The sequence below is a fragment of the Morone saxatilis genome, unplaced genomic scaffold (assembly GCF_004916995.1).
Source record: "Morone saxatilis isolate NCDOM2014 unplaced genomic scaffold, NCSU_SB_2.0 Contig8, whole genome shotgun sequence".
NCBI classification, from domain to species: domain Eukaryota; kingdom Metazoa; phylum Chordata; class Actinopteri; family Moronidae; genus Morone; species Morone saxatilis.
In genome coordinates this window covers 18,466,596-18,493,660 of record NW_023340257.1, presented here as the reverse complement: position 1 = coordinate 18,493,660, position 27,065 = coordinate 18,466,596, and the positions used below count along the sequence as shown (strand labels likewise).

The 27,065-nt window shown below is 39.3% G+C and overlaps 2 protein-coding genes across 2 annotated transcripts in view; one reads left to right on the top strand and one right to left on the bottom strand.

Moving 5' to 3' along the window:
* igsf9ba (immunoglobulin superfamily, member 9Ba) overlaps positions 1-4,113 on the bottom strand; it is a 67,372-nt gene extending 63,259 nt beyond the window's left edge. The window contains exon 1 of the mRNA XM_035679401.1: positions 3,856-4,113. Coding sequence (XP_035535294.1) covers positions 3,856-3,919 — 64 coding nt within the window. The 5' untranslated portion in view covers positions 3,920-4,113. The remainder of the gene's footprint in view (positions 1-3,855) is intronic.
* A 15,344-nt stretch (positions 4,114-19,457) lies between these two features.
* jam3a (junctional adhesion molecule 3a) overlaps positions 19,458-27,065 on the top strand; it is a 9,907-nt gene continuing 2,299 nt past the window's right edge. Inside the window, exons 1-6 of the mRNA XM_035680746.1 lie at positions 19,458-19,521; positions 24,549-24,620; positions 24,748-24,861; positions 25,070-25,222; positions 26,097-26,299; positions 26,650-26,749. Coding sequence (XP_035536639.1) covers positions 19,473-19,521; positions 24,549-24,620; positions 24,748-24,861; positions 25,070-25,222; positions 26,097-26,299; positions 26,650-26,749 — 691 coding nt within the window. The 5' untranslated portion in view covers positions 19,458-19,472. The remainder of the gene's footprint in view (positions 19,522-24,548; positions 24,621-24,747; positions 24,862-25,069; positions 25,223-26,096; positions 26,300-26,649; positions 26,750-27,065) is intronic.

Below are 27,065 nucleotides of genomic sequence, written 5' to 3'. Positions count from 1 at the left end.
AAAGCTTACACGTTTACTTGCTCGTATCTGATTGGCCAATGCAGGACCTTGCATCTTTTGCCAGATGACCCGGCGTTTGTGTGGTGTAGCTCTCTGCGTCAGCAACCCTACTGTGCCAAAAGCAGTGGATTAATTGAAAGAATTGGGGGTTGACTTTTATTACGCAGTGCTGTTGTCTATCTGATGATGGCCTAACAACCCTGTGCACACTATAGCAACCGCAGGCAAATGTGATGTTTCTTTCCATTGCAAATCTGCATTTTTGCCACCAGCAAAACAACAAAAAGCCACAAAGGGGTGTCAATTTCAGCCGCAGATGCATTTTACTCGCACTTTATACACACATAACTGTGACCTGTAGAGTATTTTTAAGCTTCAAATCTTCCATTTTCTTCCATTTTAACTACAAAATGAGTGTTTGGGGCTCTAGGTGCTTCATTGAAGCTGCTGCTGCTGCTGCTGCTGCTCTGCTGATGTGCTACTCATGCTACACACCATGTAGACACTGCACATTCATGCATCACAGACGGACAAGGTTATCTGTAACAGGCCAATCATTATGTAAACCTTTAAGCATATCTTACTTCTGATATGACCCACTGCTTGACCCCTGCTTCTGCTTCCTTTTATGTCTGGATTCTGTCCACTGACTTCACCTTCCACTTTCAACACCACGCTGCCAGCCACAAATAATCCCAGCTAAACTTGACCCATTTATGCTTTCAATTTCCCTTACAGATAAAAAAAACATTTCATGCATCTGGGGCTACTTGATAGACAGCCTCTCTCAAAACACAGCTCAGTATATATATATAGTACATATTAATTTTCTGATTGATGTAAATAATTATGATTATGAAAATTATGATTAATTCATTTAAATGTTACCAATAGATTCAAATCTATTTAAAATGATAAATGTGCCTCAACTCACATTTTTCAAACTACCTCTGTTTGCAGATGACGCCATTAATAGGTATGTTCTCATTAGCGTATAATCACCTAAAAATATGAATCTTCGTTACCTTAGAATGAGACATTCTTATCTACAGAGGGAGTGGGTCCTCTTCCACGGAGGGTGTCATATTGAACCACCATGTTTCTACAGTAGCCCAAAGTGGACAAACCAACAGTGGCTCTAGAAAGGGCTTTTGCATTTTTTGCAAGTTTGGCGGCCACCGTACTTTCTCCTACATGCCCTGAAGGCAAGCGATATTCAGTTGAATGCAATCTACACCTTTACCACTAGATGCCCCTTAATCCTACACACTGGTCCTTTAAGCAGCACTGCGTGTATATAAGAGAAATATTATATTGTGATATTTTTCTGAATTTCCAAGATATAACAGTTTCTAACTTTGAGAACATACAAGGTGCAGATCATTCCAATTAAACACATAGACTCTTCTCCTAACAATCACTAATGTCCATATATACATATTTATTATTATTATTATTATTATTATTATCTGAAGGGGTTTTGTCTTTTGAGTTTAAATTACATCAATGTGATGTCATTTTTAAGACTTTCTTTGGAGTGAAATTGGTATTCTTTATTCTTTATCCAAATATAGTCTAATACTGTCTCAATGTGAACTTTTATGTTCACTGAATAAAAACAAAAAAGACAAATTATCATAAATTAACTGTCTCAGGGTGTTAAAACACTTTTTGAGATGCAATTCTCTACAGGGAAATAAATCTCACAACAATAAATCTGTTTTGATTTATGCTCAATTTTACCTTTAAATCTGACTGGTATCTCTCATCATATCATGGCAGTGAAAGAAAGTATTAAATCATGTTATCAGTGCTCTTGCCTCCAGGTCGGACAATGGAAAACCCATCAAACTTTCTTTAATATAGTATTTTCTAATTGACAGATTAGGGTCAGGTGTGGCCCACCATTTTGTTAGTAAAAGGATATGGTTTGCAGCTTACTGTCACAGAACAGCTGTATAAAGATGGCTGCTTATTTAATTATTGTTACTTAAAGGAATAGTTTGCCATTTGAAATATGCTTATTTACTTTTTTCAGTACCACGCTCATGTCTGTATGGTTACTATGAAGGTTGAAAATAGCTTAGCTTAGCACAAGGACTGGAAACAGGAGGAAACAGCTAATTAATATGTTATGTTTTGCTTATTTAATCCATACAAATACCAGAGTGACTTGGAGGTGACTTCCTGTAAACTCCACTGGTTGCCTGGCAATGACAAGGAAGCCACTGCTCACAGCCAAGAAATAGTCCCACACGTAACACCCAGTAAAACCAAAAACAGTTGAAAAAACACTCCCATTTTTGGATTAAACAAACATGTTCATCAGTGAGCTATAGAGTGGACATATTCAGGCTAGCTGTTTCCTACTGTTTCCAGTCTTTAAGCTAAGCTAAGCTAACCGGCTGCTTTAACAGACTGCAACCTCTTTAGCACAGTGACTTATTAGGACCTTGAACACTTTCCTCAGACAACAGCCTGTCAATGCTGCAATGCAAGTATATAACTAAGCATTTATGACATTAAAACTGCATAATTATAATCATAATAATAATAATAATAATTGTGTTGTCTTTATCATGAGCAAAAGGAGATGTAAAATGAGTCACAGTTTGATGCACCATACTGGGTTCAGACAGGGACACTGTAATAGAAGAAGTAGACCAGCTCTCATTTGTAATTACTAGCAGACTACGTTGTGATTTGTGACTCTCTGGTGCAGCCTGTAAGCCTATTCAGAAGTAAATCACCTTCAGTGCAGTGCCGATACCAGACAGCACCTTTGAGTCGATATTATTAAGCCACATCTGTGCCTTCATAAAATGGAGAATTTCGGCTTTAAACAATAGCACCCATGAGAGGTTCTCTGTTCCTAAATCAAACGTGTTTCACTGCACGATTAGAGGAAGTTTACACGTTGTGCTTCGCTTGAACATGACTGTCATCACAGGAGGAGCCAGACCTGTGAGCAGACCAGTTTTGACTGGGTATGTGGGGTCATTGGGATCAGTTACCAGGCGACAGCTTGGCACATGTCTCCCTCATCTGGACACGAGTGGAAAAGCAAGGTTAAGTAAGTACATGGGTCAATACAGGGTGCTCAGAAAAATAAGAACAAAAGGGATATTGTGCAGTTTGTTGCTCCAGGAATGACTAGTTTATGGGCCACTAAGATCAGCACTAGGCGAACCTTGCAGCCAGTATGTGCTCAGTGCATCACACACAGCACAGTGACCGTATCCATGTGCAATGTGAAATTCAGCATATGAATCCCATGCATGCAGCAGTGGGCTCTATCAATTCAAGAGTGCATTTTATCTGACGCGCAATGCATTATTTAGTTACTTTTCCATCTTGAGGGCTGAGACGGTCACACCCCTCTCTGGAGAACTCAAATGGGACTGCTTGCTATGATACAATGCACACATTTCCCCCCTCAGCAGCGGGGACGTTATGTGCAATTTGCTCGTTGTTTTTAATCACACAAATGAGCCTCACAGATGTCAAAATACAGGCCGAAACCCAACCAGCCATATCAATCAAGCCATCTTTGTCATGGCCAATCAATCTGGACACTAGCATTTGTATCACAGACATGTGAGTGATCCTGTCTCCACATATCACGCATGCGAGCCAGGCCATTTCAAGGCAATTGTTGTTTCCCTGATACGATTTTAACCAGGGCTGAACTTTCACGTGACATATGAGATATGCAGCCATTTGTTAGAATGAAATAGCCCCACAGTTCATACAAAAAAAATGTCATGCGATTGCAAAAAGCAGCACCAAGCGCACACGGACACAGCAGAAATCATATGCTGTGTGCGGCACAAGATATATTGCACTTCAACTCACCTTGAGCGGCCGTTCCTCTGGTGCTGAATACACTTGCTATCAGAGTGGCCACATACCAAATCATAGTACTATTGCCGACCAGCTATTACCACGCAAAGTGCCCCGTTCAACCAATCTCTCATATTCGACCTTGCACCTCACGGTCTCTTAGCAAAAGCCCCTTTTCATATCCTATTTTCTTTCCTCGTGGCGTTTCCCTTCATCCCTTCATCCCTCCCCCGTCCTTCCATCCGCATCCTCTCTCCCGAAGAGACAGAGCACCTGCACCGCCGCGTTCGTAGTAGACGGAGCCGTTTTACGAGCGCATAGTGAAACCAAGTGTGAGAATGCAGCCACAGGTCCGCCTCTCCAGTCATCGGATTGGCTGCTGATTGAGGCTTTGGGGCGTGTATTGGTTCTCCGTACGGCCCCGCACCCGAATGACAGGAGAGCGGCCGTGCGCCGATTCAAGGTGAGTTGGAGCGTGCCATAGTAGTGGAACCGCAGTATCATGCGCATTGACAGAGAGACGCGTCCACATCTTTAAATACCTCTCCTAAACCGGCCCCACGTGCACCATCACCGCACATCATCCATTCACCCACACGGCCAACCTTTTCTTTCTTTTTTTTTTTGTTGCACCACTGTTCGTCATATCAATATTGGCACCATGCTGAAGGCAGGTTTACTTTATGTGCAATGAGGGTTGGGAAAAAAGGGGATGGTGGTGGTGGAGGGGGGCGCGCTTCATGACTCATCTGTCGCTCACCCATAGCCCTCGGCTGTTGTCATGTCGCTGTCACCGACATAAAACCTGCTCTTTTTCTACCGTCTGGCTTTATGTGATGGGTGTGGCGACAGATACAATACAGTTCGCCTGTTTTGTTTTCCTCGACGGCCGCGAGTGCGTGGATGCAGCTCCATCACGCTGCCCACTGCGCACACATGGTTACCGCTGATAAGGCTGCCTCCGATTCACTCCCTCTGTTTTCTACATGCATGACCACAAGAGGAATCATAACGCCCCGTGCGCCTCTGGCTGCTCGACATCAGCTCGGATCTCTGCTCCACACACCAGCTGCTGTGTGTTGCTGGGCGATAATAAACATATAGGTGATCCGTCATGTGGGAGGGAGGCTAGTTTCAGGGCCATATTTTGCAATTCTTCAGCAGAATTTGTCAAATATTTGGTCTCGGCGTTTGTGTCTGTCTGTCTGTCTGTCTCCCCTCCCTCCCCTCCCTTCCTTCCTTTTTTTAGAGACTGTCATATTCCTGTCTGAAATCAAAGAACATCTAAAAAGGTTCCTAAAAATCAGATTCAAAGAGAATCTTTCCCCTGCAGACCCTTTTAGGTCCTGCAGTAAAATCCTGCTGAGTAATATTTTCACAATACATTTCTATCACTATTTTGCAGCCAGCTCAGTTTTGACAGTCCTGAATACAGTCTGGTCTTACTGATCTTTAGCCTTACACCACAACCCTAACCTATGTCATATAATGTTTAAGATCTTAAAAACTTGCAACTTTGCTTGCTTGTGCTCTCATATCAAGGCATTACATCCGGCCTTTGCATGTTAAATAAAGAACAGCTTCAGTGCTCCTTGACCTATAATCTGAAACTCTACTGAAGGGGTGAACACCATTCTTTCAAAAGACATTCCCTCATCGGTTGTTTTGGGAATGGTGCTGTCTAACGTGTCACTCCAAAAGGCCATAACATGTAATTCACATCATTTTCATACTCCTTAGCCTACTCAGTGACCCCCCTATTGCGCACTGTACAGAAGCTCAAGCCATAAACGGTTGGGAAGAACTTCTCTAAAACAAAACCAGCTCCATACACAATAAAGTAATGATCAGATTAGGATGAGGTAGCATCTGGGCAATGCTACTCAGCTCTGTGAGCTCCTCCCTCCCAGCTGGGCCACATACAGTCCTGTACATGTTTCAGTGTGTAAGATGGGAGATCCAGTGTTGGAAGCTTAAGAGAATTTAAACTGAAACACCTCCTCTAACAAATGTGCCTGCAAGAGAGCAACGTGACTATTGCTGGAGCTTTACTCTGCTGAAGACTCAGTGGCATATACAACTGAAGCTATGAGTCATAAGTTATGGATCCTAATTATCAATAGCTGTGTGGCAGGAAGTTCTCTTGTAGCTGTGTGACTAAACAGAAAATTATATAACTCCACGAGAGGGCTGCATGGAAGAATTGTTACTGTCAATGACCAAGCCATTTTGAAGGTGGAGCATCCATCAGATTCTCACAATTACTGTCAGGGGAGGTGTACAATAGTGTGCTGTGACTGCTGCATGGCAAAACAAGGTCACATTACCTACACACCCCTCCAACCCTCACCTAAAGTTACAGAAGTGCTGACACAACACCAGAACATACAGCAGGCCGTACAGCAGGCATATACCTTCAGTAGCATTGCTAAGTATAAAGTCTGTTTCCACGGCGACACACACATGACATAATGGCATTTGCATCATAAGACCACAGGAGATTGTTTTTTCTTTTTTTGGGTCCATATTTGATTTCCTACAAGCCAGGGCAGAGAAAAGATAAGAACAGTTAAGATAATCTCTTATGCAACCAAACCATTAGTTTTGCAGCTCTGTTCGGGGAGACTGGGGATGGTTGTGTTGCCAAAGGGCAGCGAGGGAACATGAAATGTTTCTAAATATTGTTTAGTGCAGCGGACACCAGTGGCGCTGCCTAGAAAAACAACTTCAGGATTATTTTCGGCAAAAAATGCTCATATCACTTTGTTACATGCATGATTCATCAGATTCCTCTTTTATTGAGTTTCATGTGCATGTTTGAACTCACAGCCTCTCAGCAATCAGAGAAAGGATTTATCCCATTACAGTAATGGTCATTATGTCCACTCCACTCTTTTCAAAGCTGTTACAAGGATTCACTGAAAAAAGCTCCATGGATCTGAAACAAGAGAAATAAGAGTTTGATTGCTTTGGCTCTTATTTTCTTGGCTGTACAGTACATAACAGTCAGGGTCTTCTTTTAAGCAGCATTAAAGAAAACCATACAGAATGTTTCTTTTCTGCTGGAGCGAGGTAACAGTGCTCAAAATTAAGGATGTCTCATTGTCAGTATATTGTAACTTATTCCTATGCATGCTGCTCAAAGTAATTGCAGTCCACAGCTCTTCTGCCAACAGCGCCGTAGTCTCTTCCTCTTCTTTTGCACCATGCAGTCAGTAGGTGTGGCCTGTGGGGCTGGTTTGATCCTCTCTCTCTGTAACAGATCTCTGGATTAGGGTGTTTAACTTGTACATCAGTAAATACTTCTCCCTCCCTTAAAAACAAAACAAAATTTGACTTCAAATATACAATGTCTTTGTAGTGAGTCTGTGATCAGTTGGTGTGTCTATGTAAATTTCCATCAACATAAACCAATCAGAAACAGGTTTCTATTTGCACTGCAGTTTGCAGCGATGCATTAACCGATCAGTTACAAATTAAGAAACTCAACTAATGAATAAAGAATAATGAAATGGTATTGTGGCCAAACACGTAAGTGAATTTTGCATTCAGATATAATTGCAGGGAACAACTGGCAGAACTTCCATGGTAGACCACAGTCAAAAAAGTTCCTTTCAAACCCTGCAAGGTAAGATCAGAACCTGAGTCTGCTGTCTTTCAGGTGCCCTGACAAAAATAATGGAATGAAAAATTAATACATATTTGTCCTCAAGTGCAGCACATTGGTTTATTTTTAGGGTCATTGTCCAGTGGGATCTCTGCGGTCTGTCACTGCTGTGAGCAGGCAGCTTTTTGATGTCTTTTTGATTAGTCAAGGTCTTATTCTGTCCACTACAGCAGAACAATAGATCAAAAACTGAAAAAAGAATACAATTATGCTATTCCTGATCTATAATGTTCAACCAAAACCAAAGTGAATTCTTGCACTGTCCTTTTTTCCCATGTTGTGTAAATCTGTACATTGGTGTTACTAAGCAAAGACCCTTACGCCTTAACAGACTCAGATGCTTTAGTGACAGAGACATATGGATGTGTACACTGAGGGCCCCATTCAGCATCAGTCAGTCAGCCTGCAGCTGACTAACCTGCCTGCACCAAACAAGATGTTGTGCACGCCAGCTGCTGAACAGATGTTCTGTTGCATGTCTGTTTATGGTGTTTTACAAGCTCTGTATGTCCTTATAGTCTCACACTGCTTCTGAGTATAATTTACACTTTTGACCAGTAGTGGTCAGCAGTGTTTTACACAAGAGACTACCCTCACTTTTCAGTTGTTTTATTTGTTTATGTGTATTTAAATGTTAACATTTGGCAATGATTTGGACCAAATGAGATGTGGGATTACTATGCCTCTTAACCTAATTCAGTTTATCTTTGATTTCATTAGAAATTAACCTCAGACAAACAAGTCATTGTCTCATCAATTTCAGCAGATGAGAAGAATAATATGTTTGAATAATCAAGACAAAGTCTTTTTCGAAAAAATTACCCTCATTGTGTACATAAACATTTCAGCAATACAGTATAATGAATGAAATGAGTCTTTAATTGTAATCAAGTGAGATTTTTGGACTATATTATACTACTTTATTGTGTACTATAATGTACTTTTAGATAAATCATTACATTTGCAGATTAACTGCTGTGGCTGTAAATTCGCTTTTTAATTGTGAATATTAGAGCTAAAATGATGCGTCCACTGTCATTTTTCAAGCAAAAATGTCAAAATATTTGCTGGTTCTAGCTGTTCAAATGTGAGGATTGTGACATTTATCACCATTTCCTGACATTTCATAGACAACATAATAAAGAAATGAAAATAATCAGAAGATTAATTGATAATGAAAACTTATCAGTTGCAACCCTCATTGCATGAGATAAATCACTGTTTGATAGTAAATACACTAATGTTTTTGATGAGGTGGTTGTAAATTAGACTAAGTACTGAGACAACAAAATTAAGTTTAGCATTCAACCAGAAGTCCAAAGCCGTGTGATATACAAAATAAACAGTAAGGTAGATATAATAATGATAAGATATACAGTATGAACAGTTACAGTAGTAAAAAAAAAATCCTCATATGAAGTTGTACTGTCAGCAGTAACTGTAATAACAGTATCTAATTTGACTGATTTCAGTCCTTTTGCTTCACGGAATAATATACAACTTTTGGAAGTAGCCTAATAGTCTGTGCAATAAAGACGTATGCCTCTCATTAAAGCATCTCTTGTAGTGCTTCATAATAATTGAATCATAGCCTCAAAAGCACAGTTGCTTTTGAAGTGAGGTGCAGGGATTCAGGAGACCTTGAGAGATTTCCTCAGTGTTCTGGTGAAATCTGATGTCAAACTAAACTGTAACAAATGACTTTGTGGTTCCATTTGTTTCTAATTAGTGATGGTGCAACATGAAATTAATGTTTTATGATGATATGCACCATTATCTCATTGTGTACAGTTCTTAGACCCTGTGTCTCTGATATGAAAAGCAAATTCTCTCGTTGGCACTGATGTCAACAGTCAGCACCGACACATTTTACTTTTACAAAGCAATCAACAGCCTAAGCTTTTGTGATATCTACTGCATAATCAAGTTTCATTTAATTACTTTATCACTGGATATGGTGTCTTTTTTCCCCTTAATGTGCTGATAGAGACAGCGCAGTGTCATGTTATAATAAAAATGTGATTTGAACTCTAATACCAGGACTGAAACAAATCAACTTCACTGACTTCCCTGTGGCATTTTTCTCTCTCTCTCCATCTATGAAGAAGCAGATTTAAATGACACACACATTGCATTGGCAGGAGGGCTTTGGGCCTCAAAGTCACTTTCATTCTCGGCACCGCTCCTCAGATGAGAATAACTTGTCATGTTCGGTGGTCATCAGTCGAGTCTGTGAACAGCACACCTAAAGTGTGGATCTGTGGGGAAAACATGGGAGCAGCAAAGCGCCACCGTTTGTCTTTCTTAGTGTACTGCAACTTCAACAGTATCTGCACACTGATTCACCTCAGAAAGTGAATCCATCATCATTATCACACAATATCTACACCCCTATTAAAAGCACTGCACTCAGCTTTCCGGTATCACACATACACACGATTAAAAAATGTGATGTAGAACCAGTTCAGCTGGAGCTAACATATGGTTGCCATGGTTTCACATATCTCACACAGGTGTACGTGTAGCGTTCCTTATTGGTGAAATACACCCAGTTATTATTATATCGAACAACAGGACAGTTACACAATGTGATAATTAAATAAAAATCTTAATTTAAAGCTGTCTATTCCCCTTTATCACACTGAAGTCATGAAGTTTCTCCTGCATCGTGCCGTCTTTCAGCTCACTTGTGAAATCTATTAATACCACAGTGCTAATTGAGCTGTAGATGCAGTGCCTGCTAATTTCTGCCTCCTATGATATGTTCTGTATAGCATCATAGTGCCATTTAGCCCCAAACTCAGTGGACAGCATCTCTTTAGTGGAAAAGAACAAGGAGTTGTGGCCGAGGGGAGAATCTGTATGTGTGTCAGAGAGGGCCTATTCAGCCTGTTATTGTTTTTTGACTTGTGATAACTTTCGAGAGAGTTAATCCCATTGCGACCAATATAGAAACTTTCTGCAGTGCTTGGCAACGCAAACGGATTTAGCCTGCCAGCCAGCTGATCAGTACAGTCTATTCCCAAGTGATTAATACTACTGTAGCTATTGAGGTTAGACTGTTTCTTGGAGAGAGTTATTATTACAGCAGAATTAAAACTGTCACTAATTACCTGCTAACATTTGGACTCAGTGATTACATTTACTGACTCACTCAAAGTCAGATTTAGCTCATGTAATCACATTTAGATGTCTTTGCCTCTAATTTCATTGGTAATGCATATTAGGAGAAAAGGTGAGGGGCGTGTGTTAGCATTCACAAAGATATGATAGTATAGATTGACTGTGTATCATCATACCCACAGTATGCTTGAGCTTAATATCTGTAGGGTTGATGACTCACCAGAGGGAAAAGGTAGCAACTCAACAACCTGCTGCCAAATGACGGCATTACAGTGAAGGAACAGCTCACATGGATGAATGGACCTACTGGATGTGATTGGCAGGTGTTGGATAGTTATTCAAGTACTGCCCTAAATTCGAGGCACTTGTACTTTAATATTTCCATTTCATGCAACTTTAGGTCTATCTCAGAGGCAAATATAGTACTTGTTACTCTTTAGTTTTTAAGTGGACTGCTAGTTGTGCCAAGGGCAAAATCTAAACAAGAAGAAGCAGCCTTTAGTCAATATGCAGCACAGCACTGAAACAAACTGCCTTAGGAACCATTACAGTTTCTAAATCCAGACTAATAACCTTTTACCCAAATGTTTCTAAAACCCGGGGTCTTATTATCATTGTGCTATTATTATTTTTAAAAAGAAAAAAGTATTCTATTCTTTTATCTTAGTTCTAATCTTATTTCTATAGAGATATGTCTCTTTTATTATGCTCTTTTTAAACTATCTTTGAACTGCCTTGCTTTTAACACACTGTACAACACCTTGAATCTACCTTTGTGTATGAAACGTGCTTTATGAATAAAACTGCCTTGCCTTTAACATCATAGAATATGGTACATAACTATAGATTAAACTACCCAACAGTACATAAAGTAGTACATAAAAAGTATATAAACATAAAAAGAAACAATGGTCTGCTGCATTAATGTGTGTTGCATTTTTACTGCTGTAGATGTTTAAGGTTGAACTCATTTTAAGAAAGGTTTTGAAAGCACTTTTACTTGTAGTGGAGTATTTTCACAGATACTAGTGTTTTTACTTTTAAAGTCAAGGATCTGAATACTTTTTCGATTGAAAAAAGTGATCGGTCACTTTTGGGTGTATTTTAGGGTCAGTCTGTAAAGTTTATCTAATGGATTGGTTGCTTATTTAACTGGTGGTAACCAAGGAGATGACTGATGGTCTGTTTAGTCGTTGCACTGAGCTTCTGTGTTTGCATTACATGAATGGATCACAGAAGAGGTTAGTGTCAGGTCGATCCCTGTGAACTAAAACAAGTATTGCAACCATTTTATGCTACTTTTTATACTTTTGCTCCCCAACATTTCAGATGGGAATATTGTACTTTTTATGCCACTATATTTATTTTACAAATAAAGTTATTGATTGATTTTCATATTAAGATTTAGCATAAAATTGATAGATATAATCAGTTCATAGGATATGAGGCATGAATTGGTTAAAATTACATCCACATCGACCAACTAATTTACAACATGCTTACACATTCATTCAATCAATCAGCCAATAATATAGCCTCATATACTTCTGACAGGTTCTATTCTGCATAATGAGTACTTTTGCTTTGAGACTGCACTTTTACTTTGAATGCAGAACTTTTACTTAATGGAGTATTTTCATAGTGTTGTATTGCTACTTTTCCTTCAGAAAGTGATTTGAATCCTTCTTCCACCACTGAGTGCTGGTCATGACATGTTGCATTAGTCAGCTCTCATGTTTCTCTGAGGTATTGACACTTAGAGGCAGATTTGGCCTCACCAGCACTGCCTCATGCTGAGCATAAACCGACAGAGTTAACTTCAATGCTAACAGCAAATTATAAATAGAAATACAGTGAAAGAGGCTGTTTTGGCACATAATTAATTATCATGTATAAGTGTCTGGCAGTTTTTCTTTTCATTTAAAGGCGGTTTAACAGCATTTAAATTTAGATTATTGCAGGGTCGATTTTTATTTGAAGACCTTGTAATGAATGTGCCAACCAAAAGGGTTTAATCTCTGTATAATACATCATTCAAAAATATCAGTGATGGAAGGATTATTATTATTACTGAAGCATGAACCTATAAGAATCATTTTAATGTTGTAACCTGTAGGTAATCTAATTTTAACCATTTTATGCATTATGTTTAATCTGTACCAATGGAACATTTTTAATAAAGTGATCATAGGTTTTCTATACGTAATCTCAATCTGCAACTCTGTAACTATAGCTGTGAAATACATTTAGCAGAGTAAAAAGTAGTTTTATTTTTTCAAAGAATATGTTTTTACTTGCATGCTGTAGTGTTTAATAACTGGTTAAAATTTAATGAGAATATTAAATTAACAAATCACTTTAGAAAATGAGATTACTCTTCTGTACTGTATCATTTACGGAGGAAAATTACATTAGGTGGGATATTTACAGGCCAGTGCCGAGGACACTGGAGGACAACTGACCTAATAAGATAATAAACGTATTGGCATGCCTATTTGCAGACTGTACTCAAAGGTAAAGATATAAAGAAATAGCCAAAGGTATAAAAGTTATCATGAATAATTGTATGATGTAGGTCCAAGCCAAGTCAAACATTCAAGTTGAATCGATTCAATAATTGTCAAAAAAAAAAAGGTTTTAAAGTAAAATAATGACGGCTGTAAATTCAAAGAAACTGTAAACCCCTCAGAATGGACACATCTCTAAGTCACTCCTCCTTCAATCACTCAGCCGCCACGATGATGATGAAACTTTGTCCTCCCCTGCTTTGTTCTTTAGCCTTTTCCATCTGATCTTGTCTGGGAATTTCAGAGCCGCCCCCTCCTCTGAACCTCAAGCTGCTTCTTAAAGTCCCACTACTGCTCTGAGGAGCCCCGCTGACACTTTCAGGCTGCAGCTTTTAAATGAAAGCTATAGCCGAATGTGTGTCAGCTGCAATCTTCGGCATGTATAATATAAAACTCTTAAGAGTGAAGACCACAAAAAGCACACACACCCCAAGGAGTCTCCTCAGTTTTAAGTTGGGATGCAGACTAACATCTTGAAGAATGAATTTGATTACAGCGTTAGTGGGAAAAGAACAATAAGTAGCAGAAATATTAGCAGGAAAGGAAATGTATTTACATGCACGCTAATAATAGCTGCAAGATAGCAGGTTGGGAGCTCTATGGGAATCTTCAAAGAGCAGGTTTTTGACACTCACAGAAGGTTACTTAGAGACAAGAATATTCATCAAAGAAACTGTGACAGATATGACCAATAGACAGCCATATATAGTATACATTAGCATTTCTTTGAATCACTTAAGACTTGGAGTGCCATTATCAATCCCACCCCTGTATCATTTAACTTGAAGGCAGAGATTGTGTAGTATAGCTCACATTAACATACACCAATATGAGGTAAATGTATTGTTTTGTATAATACTTTGCTCTGGATCAATAATAATTTTTTACATTTGGCTATATTTTTGGAATTTGTGTTGCTTCTACTTGATACACACTGTATGTTTTTTAACATCTCCCTTAATGTTTGAATTAAGATTTTAAGAGTTATTGTAGGTGCATAGCAGAACTCTGTGCAGTAATTAAAACAAATTTACAAGTTAGCCACTGTAGACGGCTTAGTCTGTCTTCTATGGAACCCATTCCTGCCAATGAGAAACGTTCTCAAATATTGACTTAGTATCTCAAAATACTGAAAAACAATATTTCAGACTTATGTTTTTTAACCTGTGTGAAGTGTCTTTGAGTTCCTTGAAAAGAGCTCTTTGAATAAAAAATATTATTATTATTTTGAATTAATATCTCAATATTTCTATTATAATAATGTATTTTGAATATATTTCAAGGAAACAAAATAGACAAAGCATTAGTATGTAAAATACATACAATAGTATTTAGATGTCAATACTTCTGAAGATTCCTACTTGTTTATGAGGCTTTTGTCCATATTTTGCACTAATAAAGCCCAACAACACTTGTTTTATTGATACTGTAATACAGTATACTGTATTATGTTCCTTTTTTTTTATAGACAATTGTATTGGAAAGAATATTAACTTATTCAACCTGCAGCACCTGCGTGTTATAATCTCTGTTTATGTAAAAGAAATTTGCTGTTTAATTTCACTGTAGATTTTGCATAATAATGCAGGCAGATACGCTTTCATATCCTGTGCTTATTTCAATACAGTGCACACATTAAATAGCTCGGGTGGTGTTAGGCCTGTCTGTCAAGCTTACAGGAACAGGGCTCATGGGTTTGAGACTGGATAGACGAGTGAATATTAAATCCAAAAACCAACAGCAGTGCGTTCTTCATATCGTGAAAAATATACATTCACTGTGCAAATGAATAAAGCAGATAGTCATGAGCTTGTTCAGCGACGAAATGAACGTGTCAATAAGCAACACCTGGAATATGACTCAGTGATTCAGTGATGGTGCCACTAATTTGGCTCAGAATGAAATTTACCTCAATTAACTAAAGTACAAAAAAGCTGAACATCACTATTTCCTACACAGATTTTTCCTACATGATCACATTCAGTTGTAATTCAATTGTCCTGAAATTGAAATTAGAGTAAAAAGTAATTGAGTCTGTTCTCAGAGGGAAAAACAACAATACAAACATCATCTGTAAAACAATGGGAATGTTACATTTTCTGTTAGATACAACACAGGGCAGGCTCGCAACAGAGGAATGATTGCCTAGCAACATATACAACCAACACTGCAACAGTGGAGGGGCAGCATCCTGCAGGATGGCCTGGTGGTGTGGAAACATTCAAAGAGGCCAACGAGTTCTTGTATTTTGTCTTTTTTTATATTTTAGTGGGTGGATCAGAGGGTTTGTGTTCAGACGGCACACACATCTGTCTGTGAGTTTAGTTTACTGTAACATAAATTCAGCCTGTGTTTCTTGTGACTTGAATTGGAAAATTGTATGTAATAATGACACAATACTCCCTATAACATATCAAGCTTTATGAAGAATGACAAACTCAACTGAATATAATATGAATATCATTCTTATCCATAAGTTCACATGTGATGGTGCTGTTATTGGATGTGTCTGATGTATCGATAGCTGCAATGATGTCTGGTTTTACACTGCCACCTGCTGTTTATTTGCAGGAATCCAAGCAGCTGCTCTACATGAGCAATGAAAAGAAGTGCAAGTTAAATTACCATGCAGCAATTGAATCTCAGACGGGCCTCTTTGATGTCAGCAGCACAGACCTACTTATAAAGGATGCTGTTATTTTTGTTCAGAATTCAGATATTGCAAAATAATCCTTTAATTTAATTTAGCATTTTGCACAATCAGTGATTTTATGATGATTTTATGATGCTTGTTTTGGAATGAGGACTGCTCCAATATGTTTATTTTAAAGATCAAGGCTTGTCACTATGATGCACAGACATTTCCTGTCTGTGAAGGGTCCATCTTCCGCCCTGATGCCCTTGTAGTGGTTGAGATAGGATACTGGTGCCCTCATTGTTGTCTTCCAGGCAGCAACCATTGTCACAGATAGATAGATAGATAGATAGATAGATAGATAGATAGATGATAGAGATAGATTTCCTAGATGAGGAAATGAGGGTTCTCTCTCAATGTGGAATTAAATACATAAAATGATGATGATATGGTCCTGTAGGTAACACAAAATGAATACTTGACCAATTGATAGATGGAACCAAATTTTATTTTTTATTTATTTGTGTCTAAAATGTATTTCTCATGTTAGCTGGCTCATGGATTAAACATTCAGGCTTTATTGGAGTTACAGGTTTCCGAGACATAACATGAAATGTATTTAAGGTTCTCCCTTAACATTAAGCCTCTCAGTTGTCTATCAGAACCAAAAAGTCTGCCTGTAATTCAAACCAATTTATTTGGTTACACCTTGTTTAAATGTGCCAAAACCAAAACTGTAAAATGGCCCATTTGTGATTAAAATGTGTCCCAATGGTTCCAAACACCACAGTATTTAGTATTCACAGTATTTAGGCTCAAAGCACAACTATTTTCTCACCAGCCCAAACATCTGGTTTAATATGTCACACATTTATATTTCGGACAGTGTCTCTGTGGTGTACTTGTGGTTAGCTGTTATATGATATAGTAAGTGATTTGTAAATGGACAAAGATGTACAATATCACTGGTTGCTCACCTGGTATAGCATGTGTCAAAGTTGAGTCCTTACCACAGCAGTCCGTGTTTGATTCCTTCCTTTCTCTCTTGCCTTTCCTGTCTCTCTCCAGCGGTCACTGTCTAAAGAAAGCAAAACTGCCAAAGAATAATCTTTAAAAAAATCACTTTTATGGTCATTTGAACTCTTACCAGCACACATAACCACTAGAGGCTGAAGGTCGACACTTTCCCACAACATCTTGTTTTTGTCGTGTCTGTTTTGGACCGTGGTGGAATGTAACTAAGTACATTTACTCAAGTACTCTACTTAAGTATACATTTCTGGTACTTGTACTTTACTTGACTATTACACTATGACTCAATCTCATCCCACTTTATACTTCTACTCAACTACAATTCAAAGGGAAAAGTGTAGCCTGCTTTTAACTCCTCTACATTTATTTGACAACTTTAGTAACTTGATTATTTATTCAAAATATATTAACAAATAAATGATGATGTAATATATAATATTAATATATATAATAAAGAAAAATAAAACTAGGGGAAAACTCTGCATAATGAGGACTTTTGGTATTTTAAGTATATTTTGATAGCAATACTTTTATTACTTATTAATACTGTAAAATGTGAGTGTTTCTACACAGTAAAATTACTATTGCACTCAAGTACAAGATCTGAGCACTTCTTCCACCTCTAGTGACAGGAGACATTTCTCTGCACTGAGTACTTTTAATACTGTCATCTAGTGGTGAAGTTACAGATTGCAACCAACTGACTACCTTCCAAGCACCGACACTATGATAGCCATGAAACTCGCAAAAAATATGAAGGGCCCTAACTGGAGTCAATGTTTGGTTTGTCTAACTCATATTTGATAACACAAAGTCTCAGAGATCTCTGTCTGATATGATTGTATTCCATAAATGTCTACTGTAGTTTGGCAGATTAGCGTGACAAATAGTAATGGTAAATTTACCTCTTTCTGGTCTACAGACCACTCAAAGTGTTATAAAACACTTGTCAAACTGACCCATTCTTTAAAGTTCTTAAAGTGCCATACCAGTGTGTATAAATATATATAATATATAAATATTGTATAAATACAGCGCTGTAGTTGCAAATTGCAACTCCCTCACTTGACCCTCCCCTTCAGGTGTGAAATGAAAACTACAGTGGTCGAGAATTGTGCAAAAAACTCCAAGGGCCCTTACTTAGACCCAGTGTTTGGTTTGTCCGCTCTGGGCTACTGTAAAAACATGGCAGTTGAACATGGGAGCCTCCATAGAAGAGGACCTGCTCCCTCTGGCTCAGTCTCAGGTCATAATGATTCTTATTTTCAGGTGATTATATACTAATGAAAACATGAATATTATATTCAATTTCTGCCAATAGATCCTCCTTAATTATTATATGTAAAGTTTATTGTTTCTCATGTCCTAATGTGAGTCATTGTTTTATTCACAAAGGAGGAGGCGCTCATGATTCATTGCTGCAGTGTGGGAGTTCATTGATTTAGGATGCTTAGAGAGAGTTGTTGACAGTGACCTTGCAAGAGGAATGTGCTGTAAGTTGAAATAAGTGTTAGTAAATAATGTGTTGAAATGTGCATTTTTGCTCAAGAAGTTCACTAAAGGAGTTAAACATTGCTTGACAGTTAAATTTTCAACGCAGATTGTTAAATTGTCTATTTGTAATTTTTAAATTTGATCCTACTTTCTGTATATCAGACATTTATTTTTATTGTATTTTCACTATTGTTATTTTTTGTGTCACATGTTTGGTGTCTTGTTTCTGAAATTAATTCTGTTTAATTGCAACAAGGGTACAGTAGCACTATAATAGGGATGGGGTTGTGTTGGAACCAAACCTTGAGAGGGGAGAGGGGGTGTATATTGTGTTAATCCAACTCTATCTGTGATTTATTGCTTTTTGTATGATACGACGTATTAGGGCCATACTAAGATACATTTTTTTGGAAATTACGAGAATAAAGTCGTAACTTTACGAGAATAAAGACGTAATATTACAAGAATAAAGTCATAATATTAGATCTACGAGAATAAAGTCGTAACATTACGAGAATAAAGTCATAATATTGCGAGAATAAAGTCATAATATTGCGAGAATAAAGTCATAATATTAAGATAATAAAGTCGTAATTTTATGAGCAGCAAAACTGTTTAAGGACGAAATGATCAATACGTTATATTTACCTGTTGACTGGTACGACTGAGACAAACAGAGGCTGCTGTTTGGTTGAGCTGGTCACGTCAGATCTTGATAACTCTATCCAAGCTTTTTTCTCATTAAAAGGATAACATTATTCTCATAACATAACGACTTCATTCTCGTAATTTCCCCCCTTTTTTTTTTCTTCTTAGTATGGCTCTAATTCTCCGTCGCAGCATGACTTTAAACACCAATAATAATAATAAAAAAAAAAAGACCTTGAGGACAAAAAACAACAACACTGGTTTCGGAGGAGGAGTAAACGTGTTTAGCTCCGCCCACCGCCTGTGAGACCGCGTTGAGGGCTCCTCCCCCTCTTGTTCCTTGTAGCTATGGAAACTCGTCGGTGGCAACATCCACCAGTCTGCTCTGCCCCCATCCTCATATCTTTACCTCTCGGAGGTGCTGACTGTGTGCTACTGTAACCCATAAATTAGACGCTGCAAGATGGCGATTGCGCGACTCGTAGCTTGTTTTGTTCTGTACACCAGCCTCGGTAAGTTGTTTTCCCTCCCTTTCCCACGGTGCCTGTTTATTTTTTTACTCTTAACGAGGTGCGGCGATAAAAAAAAAAAAAAAAAAATGTGAAAGCTGTTGTAACGGAGCTGTCGGCGCTAGCGTAAGAGCAGATGTTAGCTTCACATAAACAGGTTGAGGGTGTGTTTAAAAAAAAACGCTTTGTCGTATTGTATTGTTGCGTTTGGTTTTTATTGTCACTGAGAGATTTTCCCTCCCCCATTAACGATAATGTTCCGTTGCTGTTGTGCCACTCAAACCTGAGAAATGAACGAAGCTGTAAGAGCATCCTTCACGTTTTACCGTCTGAACTGATGCTGCTAACCGGACACGGCGTTAGCGTTAAGTGTCGCTTTATTTCTCTACTGTAGGGACATGTAACCAAGCTTTGACATCACCTCGTGTGTTTGTTTCTCACTGGCGAGTGGGTAAGAGGACGTTTCCAGAATGAAAACAGAGCAAGTGTTACTTTAGGCGACAGGAAAAAAGAAATAAAGAAAGAACAAAAAGGCAGCCACATGGTTGGACCTGGTGTCAGTGAGGATGAAGGGTAGCAGAAATCACAGGCCTGCAACAGCATCTCAAATAACATGCGTCTACTGTGTGTGTGTGTGTGTGTGTGTGTGTGTGTGCAGCATAATAACCACAGACACATGCATTAAAAAAAACCATCTAAAGTTCAGATGTCACCCTGTAAGCAGCTTGAATCCTATCTGAAGTGGTGGACTTTGATAAATGCGTGTATTGACCTTTAGTGATGAAGGGGGCTGACTGATGGTGCTGAGAGAAAATGAAGAGTCAGTCATGCTTCATCAACCTCACCCCTTCATCCAACAACAGCTGTATAGCTTTTGGGGGCAGATCGATGCAGCTGGTGCTGTGCTGTATCCACCCTGGCGTGCACTCTGCTGCTGGGTGAACACCGGCAGTGGACTGGGTCATTTCAAATGGCAGATTGCATCAGTAAGTGTTGAACTTTTCCCCCAGATTCTCTCTGCGAGTGGGAGTCAAACGACTAAGCGACCGGCAGGCTTCGTTCATTATGTCCAGTGTGCTTTGGCTGACGTTGTGGTGGGTGCAGAGTATCTGGAGAAATTATTAAAAGTTCTTACGCTGATGTAGATAGTGTAAAATTCTGCCCTCGAGGTTTAAATAATGAATATTAATTAGTTTTAACATTGTATAATGCATGCTTCATGTAACTTGGCAACAGTGGCGCATACATTTAAATAACTTTGTTTAAATTAAGACGACATTAAAGTTTTTTCTTCCCTACTCTGAAGATTTTCTATTTCAGTATCTTTAAGGTTGGAAACATCCTGTTTTTCCATACTGAGTATAACAAATTGTTATTTTCATTATCCATTTGTCTTGTTGATTAGTTTCTCGATCGATAGGTTAATTGTTTTGTCTGTGAAACGTCAGAAAATAGTGAAAAATACTCGTTCTGATTTCCCACAGAGCTCGCAAATGTATTCAAATTGCTTGTTTTTTCAACCAAAACGTAAAAATATATTCAGTTTACAGTCATATGTGACAAAGAAATAAATAAAAAAAGATGAATCGATTATCAAAATGCATGAAAATGATTGGGGAAGACAAATTAACGTCTGACAATGTGAAATCTATATTATGAATTATTCACTTAGTTAAATGACACACAATAAATGATCGGTCCATAATAAGAAGAATTTACTTTGACTGACTTTATATTGTGTGAAAACGAACACCTGAAGAGTCAGAACTGTTGTTTGTTGTTGTTGTTAACAATAAAAACAGAACATTAAATCATCCACATCTCAGCCTTTCTTACCCTCAGGTGTGTAAAAACTACAGCTGATGGACTTCTCTTTGAAAGCCATCTCATATCTTAAAATCCATATTTCCTAATCAAAATACTAATTAACAACTCTAGTTTCCACAGAGTGAAACATTTAAACGCTGGTCTCCATGCTACACCGTTCAGTTTCATGGAAATACTTCAGATTTATGAACTTTTCCCCCAAAATAAATGACATATTAGGTATCTCCACTGAACCGTTAGTTTGTGCAGTTTGGCACATCAGCAGGCGGTGGGACTCAAACCATCTGGAAATATCTCAGTGGTTATTCACTCTGTCCTGCAGTCTTTGTGTCACTCACGTGTCCCTTTCTTACATTTCCCTCAAGCACTTATGACAACATGACCGTCTCGTACTAATCTGCTGGAGCGATTGGTTGTTATCACTCCAGGACGCCGTGAATCCCCGCGGCCCTCGCTCTCTCCGCGTCGCTCGCAGCCAACTCGGCCTTCGGCACGTTCGCGGCGACGGCACAGGAACATCTGGGAAAGAAGCTTTTTTTTTTTAGACGCACCCGTTCAACACGTCTGTTTGCAGCGGGGACGGGTCGCTGTTTTCATATTCAGCACATAAGAGGATTGCAGAATGTGGCTATTAAAGAGCACATTTCTCTCAGACCAGACTATAGACCCACTTTGTCTTTGCCGTACAATGACAGAGGGATTAAAAATGAGCCGTGAGTGTTTGCTTTCCAGCAAGCGCCGAGATTATTTTCACAATTCAGAAATGTTGTCTTCTCTTCAGCCTACATTGTGTCACCGGGGACACCAACCATTGTTGTATGAACGCTTTTATTCTAAGCTTGTATTAGTAATTAGGTAAACACATTGTCTTGTTAATTGACTGTGGTTATTCTTTCCCACGGCCTACTTTCTCTCTCTTTAGGAGTCAACACTGTGCCTGGTGGTGTGCACACTGATGTTTGGTTACTCCAACTTGTGTCCGCACTTTCACTTCTTTACTGTGATTAATAAAGACAGAAAACTTGGATGTGGGACATTTTCTAGTTTGTTTTTTTTGGACATGTTTGGCCAAAGAGTGAAGAGGGGGAAGAGGGTGAAGAGGAGGAGCACCAAGGGCCTTTTATCAGCGTTACACAACACTTAACAAAAACAGATGGACTCCAGCAAAACATCATTAAACTCATAATTTCCTGTAAACTTCGGCTATCACATCATGACGAGACTCTTAGAGTTTTTTAATGCGTATATTTATACTGGTGCGGAGTCGTTTCGAGGCCTGATACCCAGTACGTTCATACGCTGAGGGAGGCTTGTGTCTCTCTCAGGATGTCCAGTCACAGCTGGGCTAAAAATAGCTCTCGATGTACAGGGTGGGAAAGTCAGCAGCGCAGACGGAAGCTGAGACCCGGGAGTCGGATCTCATCAGTGTCCGCAGCCGGATGCTTTGGCAGGACCCGTGTTTCCATCAGTTTCAGGCCGTACTGTACGTCTCGGGGTCGCTCGTGTGGTAGGGGAGGTCTCGCTGTATTCAAGGCCCGCTCGGATAATTGTGATCTAATTTCAGCCTTCGTTCGAAACCCTTCGCGCTGCCCCCATCATTACTCAGCATGGGTGCTGTTAGTCGCACGTGTACGTAGCAATTATTGCATTTGGAAGTGGCACAGACACAATAGGTTGAGTGCAGGGCACCAGCGAAAGGTGGGGACGTGCTCATTTATCCTCCGCATTAAAACAAAATCAGCCTCATTGTGGAATCATTGTAATTTTCACATTTTCTTAATTTGTTGTCGCACACCCCTCGCTCTATGCTCACTCGTTCTCCACTTAAATCGTCATTCTGCCGGCCCAAAATGACCAAACTTGTGAATTATGCCTCCTGCCGTTAAAATGACATTTACAGAACAACACTGCTCGCTTAAAGGAGTGCACTCAAGCAAGGAACCTAAAATAAGTATATCTCACGTGCTGTTTGTGCCGGGGGGGAACCAAGACGGATGATTAAATGCGCTTTGAATTTAAGCACATTCCCACTGTTCAGTTATTTTTGTGCCTCTGATTTGTTTTGTTTGGGGATCTTGATGAATCATTTATCCTAAAAAAACCTCGGCACAAATTAACCTCACAGTTAAGCAAAGAAGCTCCTTCACAAAGATTTAAATAAGCTGATACGCTGTAATGTTTCAGGCCGGTTTGAAATCATTTGTTAGAGAAAATAAACAAAGCTCGCCGCTCTAATGGGTGACACATCGTCCACCAATTCCAGCTGTATTCCTCGGAGGCACGTTGTCACCCCGGGATCAATGAGCTAATGACGCAGATGCTCATATCCTAACTTAAGATTCAGACATCTCCAACCGCTTTGTGTCTGAAAGCACTGTCTCTGGTTTTCCTTGGAATCCGTGGCATTGATTTCCCTCATTTATGGCAACGTATCAAGATATGCTGAACTAAAAATAAGCACTGCAAACAAAAATGAAGTCAGAACAGCCCTTGTTTATGAATAACCACACTGCAGTCCCATCGTGAAGTTTGACTTTGGGATTTTGGAGCTTTTTGCCTTCAGGTTGCTTTGTCTGTGTGCTTATAATTATTATTATCCTGCTGCATTGTCCTAAAACTGGAGGGACTATGTGTATAAGTCTTCTCACTCTGGCTCTCCAGGGTCTGTAAACGCCCTCACACCAAAAAAACTGAGAGTCAGCACTTCAACCAAGTCAGGGTTTCACTTTAAATTCAGTGCGGCAGAGTGAGGCCAAAACCAATAAAACAAAATCTCTCGCAGTCCAGATATTCACAGACGCACTCCTCAACTCATATTTTCATGGCAGCAACTCAACATTTAGAGCTTGCTCTCTCTCTGTCTGTCAGCGTCCAAATGATAATCCAATTAACCACCATAAAGCCTCAAATCAAATACCGAAGCCTGTGCTGTGCAGTAAATAATACACATTAAAATGAATGTATAAGCGTACACATCGTGGCCCCAGGTGTTAATCTTCTTAAACGGCAATGCGAAGCGATGAGATATGTTGACCGTAAACCAGATCCCAGAGGCCTCCCGCTCTCCGAGAGCTTCTATATTTATCGCTCTAATCCGCTGTTTATTAGGCAACATGCCAGTTGATAATGTCTGCTAATGAAAGTGTTTGTGTGTGCCATCAGGGTTACTCAGCATTTAGTGTTTTTGTTTTTTTCCCCCGCAGGTCACATTCCTTCATCACTCGGGGTAATCCTCCGAACCACGGACAGGACTGTGTGGGCAAATGAGTTTGAGTGTAAGTTGCTGGAAAATAACTCCTAACCTATTTAGCCAAAGTAGCTTTTTTTTCTCTTCTTTTTTGTTTTTCTTTTCCTGATTTGCGATGCTTTCTGCTGCTCTCATGCTTTCTTTTTTCTTCACAGCCATCGAGCTGACCTGTTTAATAGAGTCCATCTCGACAAACAACCCGAGGATTGAGTGGAAAAAGATTAAGAACGGTGTCCCCAGTTACGTGTACTTTCAAAACAGGATAGCAGGTAAACCGCTTGGAAACTCTCTCTCTTTGAAAACCCCGTCAACCAGTTAGACCACAGCTTTTTAAAGTAATGTCTCAGGACTCAAAGCTGAGCCGAATGAATGGTACCTTGAAAGAACTTGGCACTGAGTTCTGTTTTTCTGCACCGTGAAGTCACGCTGTGTATGTGAATGAGCAATTGTAAAGTGGTTTTTCTTCTTCCTCAAAAGGGGACTTGGAGCACAGAGCTCAGCTCAGAGAGCCAGCCAACATCCTGATCTTCAACACCACTCGGTCAGACACTGCCGAGTACCGCTGCGAGGTGGCCGCCATTGATGATCAAAGGGACTTTGATGAGATACTTATTAGTCTTGCAGTAAGAGGTATGGTGAGCGGGCACTGCTGACCGGTCCATGACTGGCTGAGACTTACAGCACATCTAGATCTACATTTTTTATGGGTTAAACAGAAGATTATTGTGCATTTATATCATAGAGTACAAGTTTTATCATTTGTGGTTGTTTTTAAAAATGTAGAGGAGTAGTGAATAGAAATGTGCTTATTGACTTTCTTGTCAAGAGATGAGAAAATCAATACTCATCTTAAACCTGTCCCGTAAATATGAAATTACAGCCAGCAACCAATCAGCTTAGCTCAGCTTAGCTAAGCACAAAGACTGGAAACAGATGAAAACCAGTTGCAGGCTCTGTCCAAAGGTCACAAAATCTGCCCAACAGCACCTCTAAAGCTCATTAGTTTACACGATACAACTTGTTAGTAAAATCTGTGCAGGAACTGAAAAGTGAAAACAAAAGGTTGAAAGGCTGAAAAGGTTTTACAGAGAGTTACGATCTGAACTTTACGTGCTGTGACTTCCTCGGGTCTCTCTCTGAGGACCTTTGATGATGTTATTGTATTGTAAATTATCTTTTTTTGCTGTTTTCTTTGTTACTATCTGGCTTGTTTGATATTTAATGTTTCTACTGTGAAGCACTTTGTACACTGAAATGTGTCATATAAGTACATTTTTACTTACATACAGTGTTTCCAGTCTTTATACCAAACTAACCATCTCCTGTCTATAGCTCCATATGTAAGGGACAGATATCTAACTCTTGGCAAGGAAACAAATAGTGTATTTTCCTAAAATGTCAGACTATTCCTTTATGTCATTCATAAATAAATCCATTCAAATAAATGAAAAAAACAATCCATGAATTAATCAGTAACAAAAGGTTGATGTGTGTCTGTGTGCAGTGAAACCTGTGGTGCCACGGTGCAGCGTACCAGAGGCAGTCACAGTTGGAACATCAACTGAGCTGCGGTGTCTGGAGAATGAGGGCTTCCCTGCTCCTCAGTACCGCTGGTTCCACAACAACGAGGAGCTTCCTCAGGACCACAAAAACAGCCCGAAGTTGGTCAACTCTTCCTACAGCATCAACCCCGACACTGGAGGCCTGGTAGGAAAGACAGGGGCATAGCTTTGTCTGCTGCTGGTACATTAAAGCCTCAGTGGCTGACTGTTCTGTTTATAAATGGGACTGCTTAATTGCATCTTACATAATGTAAATGTGAACAGCTTAATCTGAAGAAAACCAATGTATGACTAATGGCAGGATTAATCCATGCAGCAACTGGCAGGAAAGTAAAGGAGGACATTTCAAGTCCACATCATGTGTTAAAACACAGTTAAAGACAATCGGTCCTCAGAAAATGCCATGAGAATTTATTCACAGCCGACACCCTTCAGCATTTTGTTGACAATGCAATGTGTCATTCCACTGAAACATTTCTAAAAATATATCCTCAGAAATTTCGAAGAGTGAGGAAGGAGGACGCAGGGGAGTACTACTGCCAGGCAAAGAACGATGCAGGACATGCGCAGTGTCCCCCGCTAAAGATGGAAGTCTGTGAGTGTCTAAACGTCTGTGTCAGCGTTTTAAGAGACTTTCTTGGATACAGACGTCTGTATGTTGGTTTCTGTAATGTGTGTTGACAGTGCTACTAAAATCACATTTAAAAGGGTGGAGACACATCAAGTCTAGAAGGGCAGGTAATCAAAATATTCTAAAACATATCAACACAATAGGCAGGAGCTCAGAAACAGGGCTACAGGGGTAATGTACATTATTCTGTAGTACTAATGGGTAATGACTGAGAAGGTGGGTAAGTGCTTGCTCATGGTGGTACTGTTGGGTCTCTGTAAATAATGTTATAAGGACTTCG